Source organism: Montipora capricornis, chromosome 3, assembly GCF_036669925.1.
Source record: "Montipora capricornis isolate CH-2021 chromosome 3, ASM3666992v2, whole genome shotgun sequence".
Taxonomy (NCBI): domain Eukaryota; kingdom Metazoa; phylum Cnidaria; class Anthozoa; order Scleractinia; family Acroporidae; genus Montipora; species Montipora capricornis.
In genome coordinates this window covers 3,710,301-3,732,800 of record NC_090885.1, presented here as the reverse complement: position 1 = coordinate 3,732,800, position 22,500 = coordinate 3,710,301, and the positions used below count along the sequence as shown (strand labels likewise).

Genomic DNA, 22,500 nt, shown 5'->3' with positions numbered 1-22,500 from the left:
TGTGAGTTGACATTTTCCCAATACGATGCATTTTTATCGATATGTCACCTATAGTTCTTTATTTGTTTTTGATTGTTAAATCTGTCACCTTGGAATTTAGACCTTTTGTTATAGTTCTTTATTTGTCTTTGATTGTCAAATCCATGTCACCTTGTAGCTTTGACCTTTGTTTTGTTTCGTTTCCTTAATTTCAATATTTCTGCTCTGTATATATAAGCTGCTGTTTTTGTGATTTGCACTCATTGTAAATAGTTTTTTTTAGTTTTTAATTTTTAACCTGAAGAAGGCCGAACGGCCGAAACGTCGCATTAAACTTCGTCCAGAACAGTCAAGAGTTTGCCTCTTCGTCGCTTTTCCTTACGTACACTTAACTATATATATATATATATATATATATATATATATATATATATATATGCAGATAATATCAGTCAGAAAAAAAAGAAAAACAACCAAATTAAAAATTACGAAAGCTAAGAAATTCTGGCGGTCACATTCTCGATTCTAATGTCTGTTTCCTGAAGGTCTACATTCCTTCTTCTTCCTCTGGAACCTCTAAGGCAGAGGAGAGCTGAGCGGAGGATAGCAAACGATACTTTTGCTCTTAGCCAGGACACGGTGCTGGCGTAGTCCTCTCCCTTCTTTATGGCGAGTAGTTCAGCTAATCTGCTGTGGTATCTCTTACATTCCTCGGCCATTCCGCCTGTGGTAGTAAAAACAAGTGGCGTAAAGGTGCCTTGCTCCACCTCCATCACCCTGCTTGCATATTGGCGTTTTTTCTCATTCTCGTGTTGCCTAATAATAATAATAATAATAATAATAATAATAATAATAATAATAATAATAATAATAATAATAATAATAATAATAATGATGATGATGATGATGATGATAAAGCAAACAAAATAGGTATGCATTGCGTACGTGTGGTAGTGCAGTAACACAGCGCTGAATCATTGTCAACTGAGCTGCGTTTTGTCTTCCACGAGATTCAAGTTATCTTTGCGTAATATGTAGCTCAAATAGTTCACGATATTGTTTTTGTGCCGTATATCATTATAGTGCCATGGTAGATGTGTTAGGTAAATAGCCCCCTGACAAGACATGTGGTTACTAGTAAAATACTAAACCCAGAAAGACTGAAGAAAATAAAAAGGAATCGAGAAACGTTGGCTTCGAGGCTGATATGTTGATCATTTCCAAGTTCTCTTACAACTTGTTTTTCACCACAGGGTTAACCGTGCACTCTGAGCTTCTGACAGCTTTCTAACACAAACGTACATTGAATTTAAGCCCTGTCAGGCGGGGTTAGAATTTAGATGGGTGACCTCAAAATATACGACTCGTCATAACATAGGACCGAAAATTCTATTTTAACGCTCAAAAATGCGAACGAAGCAAGGTACAGATTTTGTTAGCCTGCTTTATACAAAACAAATATTGAGACGCAGGTTTTAGGAAGAGCAGAAGGAAGTTTTCAGAAAATATCTATCGAGAATAAAGTATTTTGCTATCAGCAACAAAATTTGCGACAGGAAAACAACTTAACTTTTGAACCGAGAAAATAACAAGTTACCATCAGCGAAAAACATTTTGGGAGATTTTTGCTACGTTCAATTTTTCTAGTGTACTTTTGGCTGCTCAAGTAAATCGCAAAATCGGAAGTGACATCGAATTCAACGGGCGCCGTGATCAAGTTACCTCGCATGTTTACTCGCGAAACAAAGGATGCATCTGTGTCAAAATTATGGCAAGACACCAGGTTTTTGTTTTTGTTAGTTTTCAAGTGCTTAAAGATTGACAAGAAATGTGCGAATTCAGCACAAAGATCATAATCGCCCAACTCTTGAGGTTGACCATTGTTTCTGCAAAGTCAAAAATTTACTCTCGAGTTTATTTAGGTAATTCCATGGTTTTGCAAATAGCAGCTGCTTTATTATTGATCATCGTCACAAATTCTTGCCAAATTTGGGGCTCATTTTGTTGAAACTGAAGCACGCTTTCAAGAGACCTGTTTATGTTCGTGAGTTATACACGCGCTGTGGGCCTATTGTCACCACGGACTTACACTCTTACAGCCCGGTGACATAGTGTGTAGTGGACTGCCACAAAAGAGCGCACTAGCAGCTGATTCCTCCACTTATGTCCCTCTATATATAGAAGTCTGTTTACTCGGTAATGAAGGGAGAGTATCACGGTACTGTGCATGTTCTAGCCGTAACGAATGTCATCATGTTCATGAGCAAATCGGAAGCGACGTTATAATTCGCGCGGGAAATTCACACGTAATTTCTCGATTATTAAACAATCACTAAATGAGCTAAGTGTAAATTTCCAGCACAAATTATAACGTCGCTTCTGATTGGCTCATAAACGGTGACATTCGCTACGGATAGAGCATGCGCAATACCGTGACACTCTCGCTTTAAATGATCACGACTTCGACTTCATATCAAGTTAACGACTATCACATCCTTCATATAAGAACTCAGTGAATCTCTAAAATAACTGCGTTTCCGTCAGACTTTCCAGCCACAAAGCCCAGATCAGAAAGGTAGTCGAAGTCAGAAAAAGGCAGTGTGGCACAGTGCGTTAACCCATTGATTTCTCGGAGTGGGACTTTATAGATTTTACTCTGTCTAACCCAGGTGATCTGGTGACGTAATTCGCAGGACTGGGGAGAAAAATTTCAACGCCGTATCCCACAACTGCGCGCGGCCTTATATTCGAATTCAACATGGCAGAGGCGAGGTTAGAGCTGGTCGGGTCTACTTGAATGTTCATTCAGTAACAGGAAATGTGGTAGACACAGAATGATCTGTTGAGTTTTGGTGATGGAAATACTGCAGGGAGTTTGAAAACAACACTTACGGCCGTGCGCGGCTGTGGGATGCGGTGTTAAAATTTTTCTTCCCAGTCCGCCAAATTACGTCACCAGATCACCTGGACAAGAGACGATTTTACTCGTCAATGGGGGGCGGTTCAGGAGTCAATGCCGGTTAAATGCGTAACGCAGTCTTTCGTGACAGACCATGAGAGTCTCTGTGTATGATCTCAATAACTTGTTTCATCACCGTCATCAATGATAAATCATCCGCAGCAATAAAATCACCACAAGCGAAGACACGCATCCGTACAAGACAAAAGTAGCCAAAAGACAAGAGTGCGTGACACTGCGTTGAGTGCCTGACGTGGAGCTCCGTGACGGACCATGACTTGCTGGTAGGGGCCACTTTCGGAACGCTGTATGGCGTTCGGCTCTTTCCCGTTTCCTAAAATGCAGGGCTGCAATGTCAACATTGCAAGAAGAAAAGCTCACAACATTATTAAAGCAAATGATCAGGTGCACCCAAAGAGTAATTTCGGTAAATATCTGTTCGGAAGGAAGGTAGGTTAGAATTTTCGAATATTCGAACTCGGGCTTTCGAGACGCTCTACGATTTTTGACAGTTTTCTGAACAGATTTCCTAAATATTTCGGGAACGTAGTGAAGAGTCAAAAGATTGCGTGGAAATTTCGAACCCACATTGAAGAACACAAGAATTTTACGAAGCTTTGTAGACTCAACTTTGATGTTGGAAATAGCATAAAATTTGAAAATATATAACTTCTATCACTTTCGCCAGAGTTTGTTTGAGATCATTCTTTAGAAAAAATTCAGGAAGTTTATCAGAACTGTCACGATTGCTATAACTTTCGGACGAGACAAAAAACGCCACCTAGAAATTTCTACAGAACTGAAATTCCCCTTGAAACAACAGACAAATATTTTGAAAGAAATGTGAATTTGAAGTGTGGGCTGCAGACGAAGGACTGAAATGATCCTCGCGATTAGCTGACAATTTAAGTGTGTCGTCACGCAACGCTATATAAACATCTGAAAAATTCAGGTGGCTCCAGCGGGATTCATTAACCCATGACCTCTGCGATGCCGCTACAATGCTCTACCAACTGAGATATGAAGCCACACAGTTAGGAGCAGGTCAATTTATTGTTCCCAATGTGTACCTGTGAAAGGACTATTAAATGATTGAAAGAAATGAGTACTATTTGAAGTGCGGGATATAGACGAAAGATTGAAGAGATCCTCGCATTTAGTTGACAATTTAAGCAATTGTCGTTTTGCCACACTTCAAATACACATTTCTTTTTATCCTAAGTCCTTTCACGGGAACACATGAGTCCACAATAAATTGACCCGCTCCCAACTGTGTGGCTTCATAGCTCAGTTGGTAGAGCGTTTCCTACGCAGCCGTTCTTGTGGTCACGCAACGCCCCCTCCCCCACACAAACAAGCGTTGCGTGACGACCCAATAACAGCTGCGGAGCACACTTGTAGAGCGTTGCACCAGGATCGCAGAGTTCATGGGTTCGAATCCCGAGCCAACTAAATTTTTCAGGTATTTATAAGAGACAATTGCTTAAAAGCCCACCATATGAAAATCCGACCAAAGCTGAAATTCATCCAATCAGATCGCTGCGATAAGCAATGCGAATTTCCATAACAAAAACAAAACAAACAGTCGAAAATCCTGTCGGTTGAAGGTGGGCCTTTAAGTTGTCTGCTAAGAGTGCGAGGATCCCTACAATCTTTCTTTAAGACAAATATTTTTTAGGGCAGCTACATACTCACTAAGCGAGCTTTTAAAGCACTCTGGATATCATTTTAGCCTTTTAGGTAATTCTGACCACTGAATTTCGGTCCGGTCGTTGGGTGCCCCTGAATAATTATAATGAAAAACTTGTTACAAGGCGCTCAAAATCGTCTTCTCTGAGTCGATCGACAAAACGAAGCATGGCACCAAATTGCCACAACCCTCAAAACGACAATATACTACTGAAACGAATATACTACAACTCAACAAATATAAACGATAGGGGAAAAAAATACTGCAAACAGAGAAAAAAATCTCTTATGTCAAAAGGAAGCTGTATCGAGAAACGTGACAACAAAATAACATTACAACGCGAAAACGCGAATTTTCCAAGCAGACCGACGGAACATTCACGAGAAAGCTAAGAATGCTGAAGAAGTCGGAAGAGCACTCTCTGTGTCGAACACTTGCGGCTCTTGTGTCTAATAAGGGTCAGCTGGAGTTGAATTCATTTTACATTAAATGGGTATGTAGAAGGAAACAATGAGCCACCGGGTAGGATATTACACCCACCACTATCCTGACGATATTTCGCATTGATGTTGATACTGGACTAAGGAGGTAACGACCTGAGCACAATTATGCTGCAGGACGCGTAGAGTTCGAAAAATAATTTCATTATGGCACCGACTAGCATGGAAAGAAGTTCACATTCAACTTGTCCAATTTTTGTAAAATGATCTTGATATTGGCCCTTCTAAAGGAAAACTAGAAAAAAATTGTACAGTTATAGCTATCAAAGTCCGATGAGTTTTGACATAACATGTGCTATTTGTGTCGTTACTTTGCACGTTGTGTGTTTATGGTTGTGATAAGTAAAAAATATCTGTGTTGTCTTACCTGAGGGTTTTTGTGCCGTAAGTATTTCTGATCTCCTTTCTCAGTTCTAAGGACAGAAGATGGCAAAAATTTGACTGTATTAGGCACTGCAAAGTCATTCGCTAACGATTCCGAGATGGTGAATTACTGTAGCTGTAGAATCAATAATAATAATAATAATAATAATAGTAATAATAATAATAATAATAATAGTAATAATAATAATAATAATAAGTTGTCAAGCGACGGCGAACAGAAGAAGCACAGCTCAGTTTCCATCTTAAGTAGTGATAAATTCTGTATATTAGTAACAATGACAGCGCTGTAATTCGGCTTCAAACAGTAATAGGCCATTTCCGAGTGCGAAGTTTTTCTTATTAAAATTATTTTTCATTCATATGTAAAGTAGTAGTAATTACCATCGCAAAAACTTCGCACAGACTCGCTTTGAAGAGGAGGCAGACATGAACTCGGAAATGGCCTATCGGCTTGATATAGAATAATATGGACTGTTCATGCATTTGAACTGCGGAAATTGAATGAGAGTTGCGAGATCATCGCAGTTAAGCAGCAACTTAAGCATTTGCAAAGAAAGCCTGGGAAAAAACCCAGCGGCGCAATCGCAAAGTCATGGGCTTGAGCCCAGTTCGCGCGGGCCTGGATGTTTGCTTAGCAATGATCTCCAACTCTCGTGTACTACTTAGCTTGCAAGAACACACATTCACCCACAAGTACGACAAACTATTTGCGATTTTAACTCTAAGATCCCGGAGTGCGTTTTTCGAAAACCTTTTCTCGAGAATTTCAACGCGCCACCTTCAAATACCCTTTCATAAGGCTACCAGTGGATCACATTTTCACGACCTCGACTAAGGAGTCAGAGGCTCTATGATCAACTTTTAGAAGCCCAATTCTAACTCTGAGGTGCAGGGTTGCCGTAGAGGGGTGAGAGTTCTTGTCTCCCACTAATGTGACCCTGGTTCGATTCCCAGCCTCGGCGTCATATGTGGGTTGAGTTTGTTGGTTCTCTACTCTGCTCCGAAAGGTTTTCCTCCGAGTACTCCGGTTTTCCCCTCTCCTCAAAAACCAACATTTGAGTCCCCAATTAGTGCTCCAGGGCTAGAATACTACAGACACTTAAATATAGTTTCTTTTCTTTCCTTTCTTTTCCTTTTTTTAACTCTATGAGGGTGGCAAATAAGTCGATCAGAATCCAAAAGGGGTAATATTTTGCAGCCAATCGTGGAGGATGTGTGAATAAGCCACAGAATTTTCCGCCAATTCGAGCACTTTCCAAGATGACCGGGCTACGCACTACAAGATAATTTCAATTGGTACTTACACATTAGGAGGGCAGAAATTGATTCAAGAAGACGAGAGTTTTGTTTCTTGCCTTGCCTACGCGGTCTGCAAGAAAGCTAGTCAACTCTAAACCTTTTTCAGTTCTTCCTTAGTAAAATGATGATTAATAAAATACGTGAGTCAGTGCTCACAACAAATCACTTCATTCAATCCTCAAACTACTGAAAATTGATTTGTTTCTGCGTACCACGTAGGTGTACCAACACACCAGTAATTAATGAGGCAGGATATTTTGGATGGTTTAGGTCGTTTTGCACTCATAATGCAAGTTAACCATTTAACTATTTAAAGGCCCACCTTAATTCAACCGACAGGCTTTCCCACCGTTTGCTTTTGTATTGAAAGTTCGCGTTGCTTATCGTAGCGATCTGATTTGATGAATTTTTCTACGGCGCGCAATGCCTGTTGGTGAACGTGGGCCTTTATTTATAGCTGTTTTGACCACAGCGATCGACTTTTTGATGTATTCATTTACTGTGTACCTGAGGCTGGCAGTAGATGTTCCACCGTTTGCCTACACAAAGGGCATCTTATAGTCCCACTTCTGCCAGTTCGAAAGTTCAACTGCCGTAAACAGGGGTCACAGAACACGTGATCACAGGAACACTTGAACGGTTCAAACAGCAGATCAAGGCAAATGGCGCAGCAATGGTGGTCTTGAATCTCCGGATTATCGACCTTTCCAGAGAAATTAAAAAAACCTTGTTAATTGCAGGTAAAATTTACGATTTGTCCCTCGGTATTATCCGCTTCAATGCACACAAGGGCGCGACTGTTATTTCGCGCGAACGGGTTTCCCGTTCGGGCGAAACTACCTACTTCCAACCTCGTCCCAGGGGCTCTCTTCTCTGCCTCCTTTGTCGTTGATAGAGGCAGAGAAGAGAGATCCTGGGAACGAGGTTGGACTTCCTTCCTTATTAGGATCAGGCTACTATGGTAGTAAGAGCTAATAGAACATAATAAATCCGTTGTTGTCGTCATGTGCAGGAGATAAACAATTCGCTTCCGTAACCATGAGGATTCTAAATACAACTTTCGTCTGTCGAGATCGCCGAATTCAAGGTGCTTCAAAATAAAGTCTTCAAGTGATTCTGCCCTAGTCTCACACTCGCAAAGGTGGTTTGAGACAAAAATCGAAAGAACAGCGAAGCAGGTCGCTTATGTCAGAGCCTAAAGATAGAGAAACCTTGCCTGAACGGAAACTCGTAGTCAGCATTAACCCTCGAAGACAACATTAGTCCTTATTTCCCTGACATCAGCTTTATACAGACGTCTGTTAATCTACGTGTACCTTATGCTTCCTTTTGATTGTTTCATCCATGCCTTCATCAACAGGCAAACAACGAAATGCGTTTTTATCTTCATCTATGAGAAGAGGTTTGGTCTTCAAGCATCTTTTCACCTCACCAGCTGCCAATGATCTGATCTGCTGACATGCATTTCTTGTTCTTTCACATCTGTTAGCAGACAGACTTCCCTCTCTGTGTTTGATCCTGACTTTCCTTCGATACAAATCACTGGATTCCACTGTTTGCTCCGACATAGACACATGGTTGATACTGCTATCTGTGAACAATATTTTTTGACAAGTATGATTACTGACTTTCATGGCATTTTTGGATCCTTCAGTATGTGCTTCAGAGGAACACTTTAAATCTTGTAATTGTCTACAGTGGCCCCAAGAGTGGAGTGACAGATCTGCAACTTGAAACACTTTTACTCTATATAAATACCTTGATATTTCTATATGTTCACATCATTTGATTCAATATCAATTTCTCTTAAGGGGTGGAAAGGCAGCTTTATTTGTGACCAGTCAGTCGGTAGAATGCTAGCCAACATTTTGCCCAGGTAGTAGAGCTCACACAACAGAGCAATCTCTAGCCACAGTGTCCCCTTAACAAGGCAATGAAAAGTCTATGACAACCATATAATAGTGCCCTAGTTCTTCCTTCATGAACAAGAGTTGCATGCTGTTATTAATGTTCTTGCTTAGCAGGGCATGTGTCCTTTTGATCACACTCCACATTTGATTAGACCTTTTACTAGAATCGGAAAAGTCAACTTACTCCCAGAAAAATTGGGTAGGGGTGTGCGGCCCGCTTCCCAAAACCCTTACCATATTTATGACCAAAATCTGCGATTTTCCCTACCCTATTTATGACCTGACCAAAAATTTGATACCCAATTTATGACCTGACCCTTAAATCAATACCCTGGTGCAGACCTGCCTTATAATTATTTCTCTAGTTCAAAGCAATGTTAAAGGCAATGTTTATCTGCTTGTATTAGGTAGGTTACATGATAAAGAAGTAGCTTCTAAATAAAAAACGAATTCAAGACTAGAGTGCAAAAATGGATACCCTATTTATGACGAAAATGGCGGAAGATTGGCCAAAATCGATACCCTATTTATGACCAAAACGGCTGAAAAACCCTACCCTTTGGCGCCGCACAAAGCTATATAACCCACATAAGGGAGTAACCATCCCCCCCCCCCCCCCCCCCGCCCATGACTCAATGTCAGGGTATCTTTGACATACTTAATATTTCACTTTGTAATTCTCGAGTCTAACCATTGGCTATGTTAATCACGAAGGTAGGACCCTTTCCTCAATTATTTAAAAACAATGAGTGTTTAATTTGTCCAAGTGGGATTCTGACATACCTGTACGAAATCTTGCATGGTAGCCCAATGCTCAACTGAGCCAATAATTTTTACTTCTTGGTCAGCATAAAAGTTCATGTTTTATAACATAAACAAGAATTACGAAAAATAACTGGATTCTGACACGGGAAGTACAATATCACCCACAATTGCTATCTTTAGAATCCCAATTAAGTTACTGTGACAACTATGTGGGTATGACTAAGGGCAGAAAAATGACAACAATAATGGCTGACAGTAGTTCTGATTTAAATAAAAAAAAAACTAACAAATGATAGTACAAACAAGATTATTCATAGTAAGTACTTATTTAATGAGGGTAAACACTGGGACCTCTAGATCTCTCAATTCCAGCACCATAATCACTCAGCTACGATCCCTCCATGGATCAAACCTAGATGAATATGGCTTCAATGGTACCATTACTTTGGACAAACAGTTTTGGTGAATGTTATGAATTTGTGGCACAATTCTCTGATTAAAGTGGGAAATAGTCCAATTATTTATTATAAAACATGGGCTACGAAAGGAGTATGTGAAGTAAGACACTTGATGAAAGATTAAAACATTTTTTTTTTCCTTAGCTGAGTTCAGGGAGCACCTCAACATAACAATAAATTATCTTACTATTCATGGCATCATAGCTGCAATAAAGCCCCAAAGAAAACTCTTACATGGAAAAGACGTTCCATCAGATACCAATGAAGAAGACACTTTTGCCGTTAATTTTTTTCAAGCATGTAAGCGCTATAAACTTGTGTATAACAAACTCATCAGTTTAAAGCAGACTAGCCCTGGCAGAAGTCCAAACAAATGGATCGTCGACTGCAACCAGGAATTCCCTGAATTGATAAATTGGAATGCAGTTTATCAAACTCCTTTCTGTTGTACAAAAGCCTCCAAACTAATTGTCTTCCAGTTTAAACTTCTTCATAGAAGATTAGCAACAAACGACTACTTTCACAAACTCGGGCTCAAAAATGATGACATTTGTGCTTTCTTTCAGAGATAGTTTTTTCTTTCTGGAAAGGATTTCAAATCTACTCAAAAGGCATCAATTAACAATAAAACAAAAGAATTATCCCATAGAATTAGACTATTACAACTAAAAATAGATGTCTTCTCCTACTTACAACATTACTGCTACTTTCTCGTAGCTAGGTATTTTATGTGGACAACGTAAAATGACAGAAATAATACCAAGTATAAATAACTTTCCTATTTACTTACATCATTTTTGGGATCTAGAATACGATAAAAAAAAAACCTAAACCTCTTAAAAATGACAGTCTTGGGACTGATGGAAACCTAGCCAACTTCCAGAGTATTATCTAAAATGTTGTAACGTAAGAAAAGTGCTTGGAAGCTACATGTATGTATATGTATTCCACATCGCAAAATGTATGTTATCTCTTTGCAGGTATTTTAAATTATGTACGTACATGTAGCCCTGTTTATAATGCGTTTGACTTTGTATATTAAAGAAAAAAAAAGGCTTGTCCAGTTTTAGAACTTTGATAACGTTAGTTGTACCTGTCAACTCAGGATGGTACTCAAACCCGTTCGATTTGTGATGCTACTTCAAGTCATTGTTATCTTGGGTGGTCTACAAGATTTACTGTTTCCAAGAGACCAGCCGATATTTCATTACTGAAATCTGTGAGCATTCTTTCAACTGATAAAGATTCTCATGTTTTGTATTTAACTGAATGGGTCAGAGAAACGTCAAGATTTATTGTTCATTCACTATTTTGGCTTGCATTTACACCCACTTTGCTTTGGCCTGGTTGCAGGTTCTTGTGATGTAAGTTGAAGATGGAAGGTTTCATCCAAAACATGTATACCTTTAAACTAAACTGAAGATTATTTCAATACCAAGGGGATGCATGTATATCTAATATTTTGAGAAAACAAGTCTACCCACCCTGAAGTTTACTTTGGTTCTCTGTGGGCTGTGAAAGAATATCTTGAGTCAATGAGATATTGGCAACATCATGGCTGCTCCTCAAACAAGTCATGTTATTGAACACACTATCACAATCTTTTAACAGTGGAAACTCAGAAGGAACTGGTTTCCTAGCGTCCAACGTTCTTAATCTGCTGCTTTTTAGAAAAATGTGATCAACTCGACTTTTCTGAATCCATATGGAAGGAATGGTAAACTTTCCACAGTCACACTGTACACCTTGAATGTAGTTAAATGCTCCAATGCGACTTCTGCATTTTGGACAGTATATTTTTCCTTTTGTCCAACTGACCTATTAAACAAAATGTAAAATTGAAAGTACATCAAATTATATAAGATATTGATACTCAATTTCCCAAGCGTACTGTGGGCAAAATATTTGTTTTTGTAAGAATGAGGCACTGTTTGCTTACAGTTGTTGTAATTTCGACTCTTTCAACAAACCTCTTCAACACTTTCAAGTACCCAAGGGAGTTCATTTTCATCTCTCAGAAACCAAGATGTACAAAAATGGCTGGATGAATCGACTTGACCCGGGCTTGGTCATAATGATCCGATTTAACGTTCGGTTTTCCCTTAAAGCTGGTGTGTGGTTGGATATGGTTTGAAGAAAATAAGTAAATGCCACATTTTCGGCATCGAAATTTTGATGTTGCACTTTCCAAGGTAACATCAATGTCAGCTAGTCTATCATGATCAGCCATCGAAGTTCAAGCACGAGCCGCCATTTTTTTATCTTCGGCAGAGTGTTAGGCCGAGGAAGCCTTGCACCTAGGTATTTCATGTATCCCCTATTATAGTGTATTTAAATTATAGTGTATATTAGTGTCGTTAGGGACGGACCATTAGAAAAGTGATGGGGGGATGGGGAAAAAACCAAAAAAAATTCATGCAAGGGAAAATGCCAAGAAAAAAAATTCGCGCAAAGAAGAAGGTAAAGAAAAAAAATTCATGCAGAAGGAAGGTCCAATTGTGACTTTTATTTACAGTGCATTTCACAAAACTTTTGACAAGCGATTTGCGAAGTTCGTTGTAAATTTCATAAGTTCGCTTCGAACTTGGGAATTTCAATACGTAATTGTCAATCAAAGGGCAAACTTTGAAAGTGTTAAAAAGGGTTGACAGGCCTACACGACTCCCTTGTACGTGGTCTGGTTTCTGTGCCTTTGTCATAATTTTGCTCTCTTGAGTAAATATTTGAATGGACGCCTCTTTTAGGCGGTTCCTGTAGTATCCACTTAGCAATGGTTTTTGCCCTATCAAGATTTCACTGTTGAAAAAAAGCCATATTTGTCTAAAAAAAAATTCGTGCAGGGGTTTCACCTGGAAAAAAATTCCTGCACAAGCAGTGCGCGAAAAAAAAAATTCGTGCCAGCTGAAAATCCCCCACACCCCCCATCACTTTTCTAATGGTCCGTCCCTTAAATAGTAAGTATTCTATTTCACAACACTCCCACTCATACTCAGTTGAAACAAGGTATGAGAATAATGATTGACCAGCGGCCTAAGCCAAGCTGGAACAGCTTGGCTTAGGGAAGGACAGTTAGCGGTGCCGGCCCGAGCGATGGGGTGGGAGGGTGGGCCGTTCCCTTCCCCTCGTTCCGCTAGAAAACTGAGTGTGAGTGGAGTTGACAGTCCGCTCGCTATTGATAACCCTGGTCTTACGTAATCATCGCGAAATATTCTCACTTGGCCTAACTGGCTGCATTGTTGAAGCGTGTTTCAAATTTGCATATGATTAGGAGTATTATGAATAGCCCTATATACTTATGTATACCCCTATATACCCACGTATACCCTTGTATACCCTTTTATACCCCTATGTACCCATGTATACCCTTGTATACCCTATACACCATTTACACCCATGTATACCCTTACATACCCCTATATACCCTTGTATACCCTTATATACCCCAATATACCTATGTCACCCTTATATACCACTATATACCCATGTATACCCTGATATACTCCTGTATACTCATGTATACACTTTTATACCCAAGTATACCCATGTATGTATACCCTTATATACCCTATATACCATTTACACCCATGTATACCCTTACATACCCCTATATACCCTTGTATACCCTTATATACCCCAATATACCTATGTCACCCTTATATAGCCCTATATACTTATGTATACCCTTATATACTCCTGTATACTCATGTATACACTTTTATACCCAAATATACCCATGTATACCCTTATATACCTTTATGTACCCAAGTATACCCCTTAATACCCCTTTAAGGGTTTTCATGGGTATATAGGGCTAATTATCAAATACACTAAAAATACCTTATATTTAAATACAAAATAATAAGGGATATATAAAGTACTTACCTCATTGAAACATATGCTGTATTCAGTATATGTAGGCTCATGTTAAAGCATCACATGACAAATGTCACACGTTTGTGTTCCGAATGGGAGCAAGGGAGTTGGCTCAAATCTGGTAGGTAATCATTTTATAACTGCCTGTTCAGGCCATTTTCGTCTACAGAAGCCACCAGGCTGGCATCATTAAGCTAGAATGTGGGTAAAGGCAAGCCTTTGAAAGAAAACAGAGGCGAGAGATGGTTTCATGCAGACTGGGACGCCTAAAATGCTCTGTTGTAAACATGGCGGTTCACGAGTGAAGTTTTTGTTTGTATGTTAACTGATCAGCTTCCTTTTCGACCCGTTAAGAGTCTTTTCCCTTATTTTCCCTTTTTTTCCTCTCAGGCTAACGCAATTTATATATATCAGGATTAGTTATAACAATTATTTCTATTATTTATTATTTATTTTTATTTACTTGTTTATTTATTTATTTAATGTGTGTGTGTGTGTGCGTGTGTGTGTGTGTGTGAGAGCTTATTAATTATACAGTGTCAGTTTTAGTAGCCCGCCTAGAATAGCTCTGCTAACTGCGGGCTACAAAGGCCTTTTTCTCTATTGTTAAAATAAAGTCTCTGTTGTTGTTGTTGTTGTTGCTTGTTGTCTCTCTGGCCTTTCTGTGGACGAATTTCAGGACCTACTGACACAATCTGTGCAAGTTTGGATAGCTAAAAGCGTCGATCGAGGCGCTATTTTGCTGGTCGTACGGGGTGGCGCGACACTTAGGAAAAAAACTCTGAAATGAGAATCGGGAGTCTTCCCTTGTCATGGAATGGCAGAATTACCCAGAATTCTTTTTGGGCATGAGCGAGGCAACTTACGAAGCAGGAGACTGGCCTTCATCGAATGGCTGAAGCGCGGCCAGAGGAAAAGATATTTCTAGCCAGATACTCAGGAGTAGGCCTGGTGTGTGCTGTTAACATAGATTTTGGATTTCTGAACAAGATTTTTTCATAGAAAATTCGCGATAAAGTTTAGGGTTAGGGTTAGGGTTCTCGTGTCAAAAAAACGGTATAATAATGTAAATAAGAGAATAACGATATTTATATTTGCAGATTACCTGTCCTCTTACTACGAAAGTCAAGCTCGACATCTCTATGCAATAAGCGCATTCAAAACTTCCTCGTGTTACTTGATAAAAGTATGTGGGTTTTTTTGTTTTTCTGCTTATATGAAAAATACGTTTTCTCTACCGTCCCCTTCAGATGCATGATCTTAGCGGAAATTACATTCCTTTCCTCAATAAACCTGGAACAACCAGTTATGCATGGTCTTAGTTCTCTTTTTTCTTACGTATCAGCTAAGTTGCGGAATGTGCTACCTGATTTTATCCGTACCTATGAGTTTACTGCTTTTAAAAGAGAATCGTATTTTGTACAGTGGCTTTTCTTTTTAATGAATATATCTTTAAATATTATGTATTTAGTAGGTATCTGTATATGCTATGTATTTTAGCTGTAAATGTAACGTCTCGAAGATATTAGCTCCTGTAGTTATTCGGAAAAAGCTTATGACTGTATGTATGTTACCTTTCGGAGGGCGCACCCGCACACTTTGTACTCTGCGACTCCAGTGCTTCCCATATGACAGATAAATGACTTTTCTCTTGAATATATCAGCCATCTAATTCTTACGCTATATTGACAAGGGCGGTTTGGAGCTGTGAGTAGGCGTGGGATTTGTCACATATGGTTTAGGGGCCGACATATCTCTCCCTCAATGCCGTACCGGGAGGCAAGGTCGGTAGCAGAAAGCAGCGAAGGGCCGACTGCGTCCAAAAGCGATCGCACGGGCCGAAATCCCGGGATGACTCGTTTGGTACGACGCTCCAGCGCCGGTGTCGGGAGGTACCGCGTTTTTCTCTCTTGTTGACGCATTCCGACGGCGCATGCGCGAATCTTCTGGCGCGCCGATACCTAGCCTACCAACAAAAATTAACATGCTGGTTTTCTTTTTCTTTTTTACCAGCAATAGACAATTCATTTGATTTAATATGCATAAACGTAACGCAATAACCTAGCGTGTCTGGTCTAGTCTCAGAAAGAGGCGAGAGATGGTTTAATGCAGACAGGGACGACTAAAATGATCTGTTGTAAACATGGCGGTTCACGAGTGAAGGTTTTTCTCTGGCCTTTCCGTGGACGAATTCCAGGACCTACTGACATAATCTGGGCAAGTTTTGAAAGCTAAAGTCTTCAATCTATGAGTTATTATGCGGGTAGGACTGAGCGGACCGACACTAATGAAAAAATGTATGGAATGAGGAGCGGGAGTCTTCCCTTGTCATGTATTGGCAGAATTGCACAGAAGTCGTTTTGGCCATGCGCGAGGCAACTTAAGAAGCAGGAGACTGGACCTCATCGAATGGCTGAAGCGCGGCCAGAGGAAATGATTTCTAGCCAGATACTCAGGAGTAGGCCTGGTGTGTGCTGTTAACATAGATTTTGGATTTCTGAACAAGTTTTTATCATAGAAAATTAGCGACAAAGTTTGAAAAATTCGCGACAACTTTTGTGGTGTAATTCTCGTGTTAAAGAAACGGTATATTAATGTAAATAAGAGAATAACGATATTTATATTTGCAGATTACCTGTCCTCTTATTACGAAAGTCAAGCTCGACATCTTTATGCAATAACCGCATTCAAAATTTCCTCGTATTACTTGATAAGAGTATGTTTTTTCCTGTTTTTTTTTTTTGAAAAAAGAGTTTTTCTGCTTATATGAAAAATACGCTTTCTCTCCCGTCTCCTTCTGATGCATGATCTTCTCGGAAATTACACTCTGTTCCTCAATAAACCTGGAACAACCATTTATGGTCTTAGTTCTCTTTTTCTTACCTATCAGCTAAGTTGCGGAATGCGCTACCCGATTTTATCCGTAGCTATGAGTTTACTGGTTTTAAAAGAGAATCCAGGGCCACATTTTGTACAGCGGCTTTTCTTGTTAATGAATATATCTTTAAATATTATGTATTTAGTAGGTATCTGTATATGCTATGTATTTTAGCTGTAAATGTTATGTCTGGAAGATATTAGCTCCTGTAGTTATTCGGAAAAAGCTTATGACTGTATGTATGTATGTTACATCTAGGAGGGCGCATGCGTACACTTTGTAATCTGCGACTCCAGTGCTTACCATATGACAGATAAAATGACTTTTCTGTTCAATATATAAGGCATCTGTCAGATTTGTTTATTCTCGAAACTGTTAGCATACTCAGTTATGTAGCAGTTTGTTCTTGGATTTTACTTGATGGGATAGTGAGTGCGATATTTTTAGACATGGAGATCAACGAATCAAGATTCGACGTAGGCTGCGATGTGAAATCCACCAGCGAGAAGGATTTTATCCAAGGAAAGTGCTTCAACCAGTACCAAAAGCAATTCTACAAAATCGGCATTCCTCTCTACGCCTTCGTCATTGTTAATTTCTTCTCAATTTCTTTGGTGTCCCTTGTTTACTCCGTGTGCATCAAGTCCACAGTTAATAGACTTAGGGGCGCTCTCAGAGATGCGGAACGGAGATTGAGCAATCCAACACGAATTCGAAGGCGTTGCCTTTTCTTTGCATATTTATCTCAACTTGCGGCAAAATTTGCTCTGGGGATCATTTTCATTGTCTTCCTAAAGACCGACTTACTCTATCCCGGGCACTTTCCCGCAGATTTTACCTGTCCTCTTAAGAGAGGCACTGATTCGGGGGAGCTATTTATAAACCAGACACAATCAACAGTTTACGAATGTATCAATCAGAGAGCAACGAAAAAGAATTTCTGGACCAATGCTGTGGCAGTGGTTAACGGTATTTTCGCAGTTTTTGCTTTCGTGGAGATTGTCTGGATCTTATCACGAGCTAAGACAGGAAGAAACTTTATGAACGATCGGCAGTTTTATGCTGATCATTTGAGATCGAACTCGGATCAACAACAGGAAACACCTCCAGGAGAAATACTGGAAGTCGTCAATATCCAAAATGTTCCCTTAACAGTTAATACGGGCGAAGCGGAAGAAGAAATGCTTTTGGAACACTCAGAACTTCCACGAGAGGAACTTGAACTGACAGAAGCCATTAAAAAAATGAAGGATGATTGCTTAAATATCACAGAGGAACTGACTAATCTTAAACTACCCTTTGGACGTAACCCAGGCGAAGGCCTGACATCCAATCATCTTAAAATGGATGAAATCTATGTCAATGTGGCAATGCATGAAGGCAGAGCTGACCATATCTTTGCGAAAGACAGAAGGGAACAACTTAAAGAATACCCTCCCGATTCCAAGAACTGTTTCTATGCCAAGCCAGAGAATGTTATTGACAAAAAACACAAGAACGTCCTTGTTGTTGGACGTCCTGGCATAGGAAAGACATTGCTCAGCACAATGATTGCTCGAATGTGGGCATCTGGTAAAGCGTTCAATGGAAATCAGGATGACAAAACAAACGTTGTTGTTGTGTTCCTCATGACATTCAGGCGCTTTGCAAGCAATCTAGTGCTTAGTCTCCATGAAATGTTAGCTAACGCAGAAATACTTGAGAACTTACATGAAGCTATGTGGGAGTTTGTAATTAAAAACCCAAGCCTAGTTCTTTTTATTTTTGACGGAGTCGATGAATTTTCTGCGAAAGAGGATATCGCTGGAAAAAACCACACATGTTACAAGAATGGCTTGGAGGAGAAGATGCCCGTTTCCGCTTTAGTTAACAAACTAGCCAGAGGACAACTTCTTCGTGGTCTTAACATAATAACAACAACTAGTACAACGGCTGTGAACTGTGTTGAAGATGTGTACTTTGATAGAACAGTTGAAATCTTCGGGTTTACGTCGGAAAAGATTGAAGACTACGTCGAAAAGTTTACACAAGGTATTCGTAACGCAAAGGACAAAATTTGGGGACACATTAAGTCGAACATGAACCTGTTTTCATTGTGCTACATCCCAGTGAACTGTTTTCTCATTTGCTCTTGTCTCCTGGAAATTATCAGTCTCCCTGATACAGCACACACCCTCCCGAGAAGAATGACTGATATTTACGCGATGGTTGTAAAGATTGTCTTTTTTAAGCACAATCGGCAATGCAGCGCTCAAGGTAACCGGAGTCTCAAAGATTACTTGTACTTGCCGTTTAAGAAGCTCCCAAAATCTCACAAAAAGATTTTCAAGAGACTGGGAGAAATTGCTTTTGAGGGAGTAAAACAAGGAAGATTGCTCTTTGAGTCAAGCGAAGTCAGTGGTTTGGAAGATTGTGGACTTCTTCACAGATTGCCAGACGCCAAATCCCGTTTTAATGAGCCGCCGAAAGCCCAATACTGCTTTACACATTTAACTCTGCAAGAGTTCTTCGCTGCAAAACATTTGGCAGAGTCCTTGAATAAAATTCGAAAACTTTGTGTCAAAACACATTAACGAAGGTGCATGGCCGATGGTGCTGCAGTTTGTTGCTGGATTTCTCGGGGCTGATCCAGAAACACAGAGCTCAAACAGCGATATTTTTTTCAAACTGCTTCCGATGTCGACTGAAAAGAAATCCGAATGGGAAATGACGAATGATTACTTGTTACCAAAGACAAAAACACTGACCTGTTGGCCAGCTGAAAAAGACAAACAGCTAGCACTGAACTTATGTAAGTGTTTGTACGAGATTGATGATGAAAAACAGCAGGCAGTGTTACAAAACAAAATTAAGCAAATTGGCTTTAACACGGTAAATTTTAGTTGGTGTTCACTCGCGCCTGTTGACTTTGCTGCTGTCTCGCATTTCTTAGAAAATGCTTCGGGAGTTTTGTGGATGAATTTGGAGTGGAATGATCTTGGTTCATTGGGTGCAAAAGAAGTGCAAAAGTTTCTTGTCAAAACTGGATGCAAACTAAACAGCTTAAACCTCATGAATAACCAGTTAACTGATGAAGCAGCCAAGTATTTATCAGCAGCACTAAAGGACAGTAATTGCCAACTAAACAGGTTAAACCTCAGTTGTAACAAGAGGAGGCAGCGTGAGTTTGCATGCGGTGTCTCCGTGTTCAAATCCCCTTCTAACCTCTGGTGTATTTACTTCGTCTTAAAACATTGAAAACACGGACTTCCCGAAACTGTGAAATAAACTCCAAAAGGCACGAGAATACAGCAGAGGTGAGTCATTCTGATTCATTTTATTGAATGAACGTTAAATTGAGCATTTTTTAGGCTTCATAATCGACTGTATTTTATTTCCCATACAAAGTCTTACAAGACCTTACAACGGATTTAAATTCTCAACGGCTGTCTGTAGTGACGCGAGCTTGGGCTGCCTATGGTAACCACACCACAAGGTAGTGTTAGGGGTAGTAAAAAAGTAGATCCAAAAAAAAAAAAAAACGCCCTTCGGGGAAGACAACAAGATATTTAGACAGTTTGTAAATAATATTTCAACTTTGACTTTTTAATTGCATTGTAAAACTCTATTATCAATATTATTATCAATTGTAACGGAAGATTTCTCATAATGCATGCTTGAAATTGTTTGTAAGTAATAGTTTGTAACATTTGTAAAAGTAGTTCTGGTTTAATTAAACTTTTGAGATGAAGTTTTGTGTGTTTGCATGAATTGACTTTGTCCTGTCACGCTACGTTCCCCATTCTTGGTGATCACTGCCCTGTGTTTTGAGTCCTACTCCCCTGAAAATTGTTCATTTAAAAATTCAAAAAACCGGAAAGAAACTCCACCTTTAGTAATTTATTGCTTTTGCTATTTTCACCCGAAGGTTAACTTGAATACAACCCAATAACGCGAAGGAGCGTGAAAGATCCGCAGTCACCTTTCAACAACACCAGGGCTGGTTTCACAGGTTCACTTCCTTCCTCAACAATACTTCTTATCATGCCAGCGAGGCTGTGATGTAACACTATTACCCGACCCACGTTTATAGGCAAAGTTGTGACTTTACAGCGGAAAACGCAGGAATTTCGTGGGTTTTTTTTAATCTTCGGTTTTGTTTTCGGCCGGATTCTGCAATCTACTCTGGATTTTTATGACTTTATGTTCATCACGCAAAAATCATTCGCGAATACAAATCTCTTCCCTCTCCCTTCCCCACCCGTACACGAGTTAGAAGAAGGCAACAGGTTCAACGTTGAAGCGAAATAATAGCTCACTTGCACGATGGCGTCACCCGCGCAAAGAGTTCTGGTAGTTGTAGTCATTGATCCAAGATGGCGTCTGGAGCTAAGACAGGAGATCCCAGGCTGTTTTAACAACGATAAGCGCAAACAGGGGTGTTTCTTTTTATAAATTTCCCAAAGACAAGGAACTGAAAAAATATGGCTTCAAAAAATTTCAAGAAAAGACAACACTTCGAAGGTGGTAAGAAGACTTACATGAACAACGTTCCAACAGTATTTCCACTATCAAAAACACACCAAAAGGTAAATACGGAACCTCGAAGAACGCTCATCCGCGTCAACACACCAGCAAGGACGGCTAATTCCATCCTCTCTGACAGATCCAGCGAGGCAATAATTGAAGGTGGGAAGGAGATAACTGACCCTGATGCTCCACTTGCTGCTGAACCCATTCATTTGGAGGAGAAACGTGAAAAGTTACAAAATGAAATGAAAGTGTTATCAAGAGAGTATGAAGGTAAGAGAGGTAATCCCTCATATTGGCCCTATTCTCATCGTAATCCCTCTTAAGTTATTTTTAGATCCCCTACGAGATCCGGTATCCCGACGAGGGTTAACTGATAGCCAATCATATGTCCCCATTTTTACCAATGATGACAGCTGAGCGAATTCCCACGCAGTGATTCGCGTTTTTCGCGAAAATGGGGACATATGGTTGGCTATCAGACAACCCTCGTGGGAATACCGGATCTCGCAGGAGATCTAAAAATAACTTAAGAGGGATTACGATGGGAATAGGGCAAATATGAGGGATTACCTCTCTTACCTTCATGCTCTCTTGGTGTTATCTATCAAACATGAAGGTTTGCAGAATCAAATAGAAAGCTTGAAATTTGGATTCCATCGATTTATTGGTTCGGATGATAATATGAATTATTATATGGGAATGAGTCCTCACCACTTTCTCGCTCTTTCTGCATTTCTGAATGTTGGAGACATTTGTTTACGCTTAAGGTATTGGGGCTCAAACAACTCAAGCCTACAATTTCCTGAATTGGAGAAAAAGGCCAGAAACGCTCATTAGAACCAAAAGATGAACTGTTTTTAACTCTGGCTCGCCTTAGGGTGAATATTCCAGAAAAAAGTTCTGGCTGATAATTAAGGTGACTCAGTTATGGCAGATAGAGGTTTTGAGATTCAGGACTTGCTTGCCAAAAAGAAAGTGTACTTGAATATCCCACCATTTATGAGGTGGAAAGGGCGATTGAGCCCAGAGGAAGAGGATGAAACCCATGATGTAGCTTCAGTAAGAATCCACGTGGAAAGGGCAGTTGAGCGTGTAAAAAATTACAACATTTTGACACAGATCATTCCTAACTCTATGGCAGAGGACTTAAACAAAATTTGGAAAGTATGTGCTTTATTAACAAACTTGAAAGGACGTCTTGTTACATAACTTCAAATTATGTATGCCTGACTGTGGACCTGTTTTGTGCAGTGAGAGTACATGTAAACCAATTGCTTGCAAGAGAAGTAAACT

The 22,500-nt window shown here is 39.8% G+C and overlaps 1 protein-coding gene across 5 annotated transcripts; it reads right to left on the bottom strand.

Annotated features, from left to right (window-relative positions):
- Positions 1 to 445: 445 nt before the first annotated feature.
- On the bottom strand, positions 446 to 12,221 carry LOC138041947 (tripartite motif-containing protein 42-like). 5 transcript variants are annotated; one of them, XR_011130905.1, is made up of 7 exons: positions 11,915 to 12,221; positions 11,429 to 11,762; positions 8,128 to 8,402; positions 7,319 to 7,514; positions 5,496 to 5,541; positions 2,944 to 3,272; positions 446 to 2,639 (listed from the first exon to the last, which is right to left on the bottom strand). XR_011130905.1 is itself a non-coding variant. In XM_068887643.1 (6 exons), the coding sequence occupies exons 2-6, from the start codon at positions 11,520 to 11,522 to the stop codon at positions 3,080 to 3,082; spliced, it is 804 nt and encodes a 267-aa protein (XP_068743744.1). In that variant the 5' UTR covers positions 11,523 to 11,762; positions 11,915 to 12,219; the 3' UTR covers positions 446 to 3,079. The 5 variants fall into 5 exon arrangements, 4 of the variants coding, with proteins under 4 accessions (XP_068743744.1, XP_068743741.1, XP_068743743.1 ...); XM_068887643.1 differs by having other exon boundaries at positions 446 to 3,272; positions 11,915 to 12,219; XM_068887640.1 differs by having other exon boundaries at positions 446 to 3,272; positions 11,884 to 12,205.
- Positions 12,222 to 22,500: the final 10,279 nt, after the last annotated feature.

Excerpts from the sequence above, each read along its gene's own strand:
- LOC138041947 (XM_068887640.1), bottom strand. The coding sequence starts at position 11,955 with ATGAAAATGAACTCCCTTGGGTACTTGAAAGTGTTGAAGAGGTTTGTT. Across the intron at positions 11,763-11,883 it reads GAGTCGAAATTACAACAACT|GTCAGTTGGACAAAAGGAAA; the intron begins GTAAGCAAACAG and ends TTTGTTTAATAG. Across the intron at positions 5,542-7,318 it reads ACATCTACTGCCAGCCTCAG|AACTGAGAAAGGAGATCAGA; the intron begins GTACACAGTAAA and ends TTCTGTCCTTAG.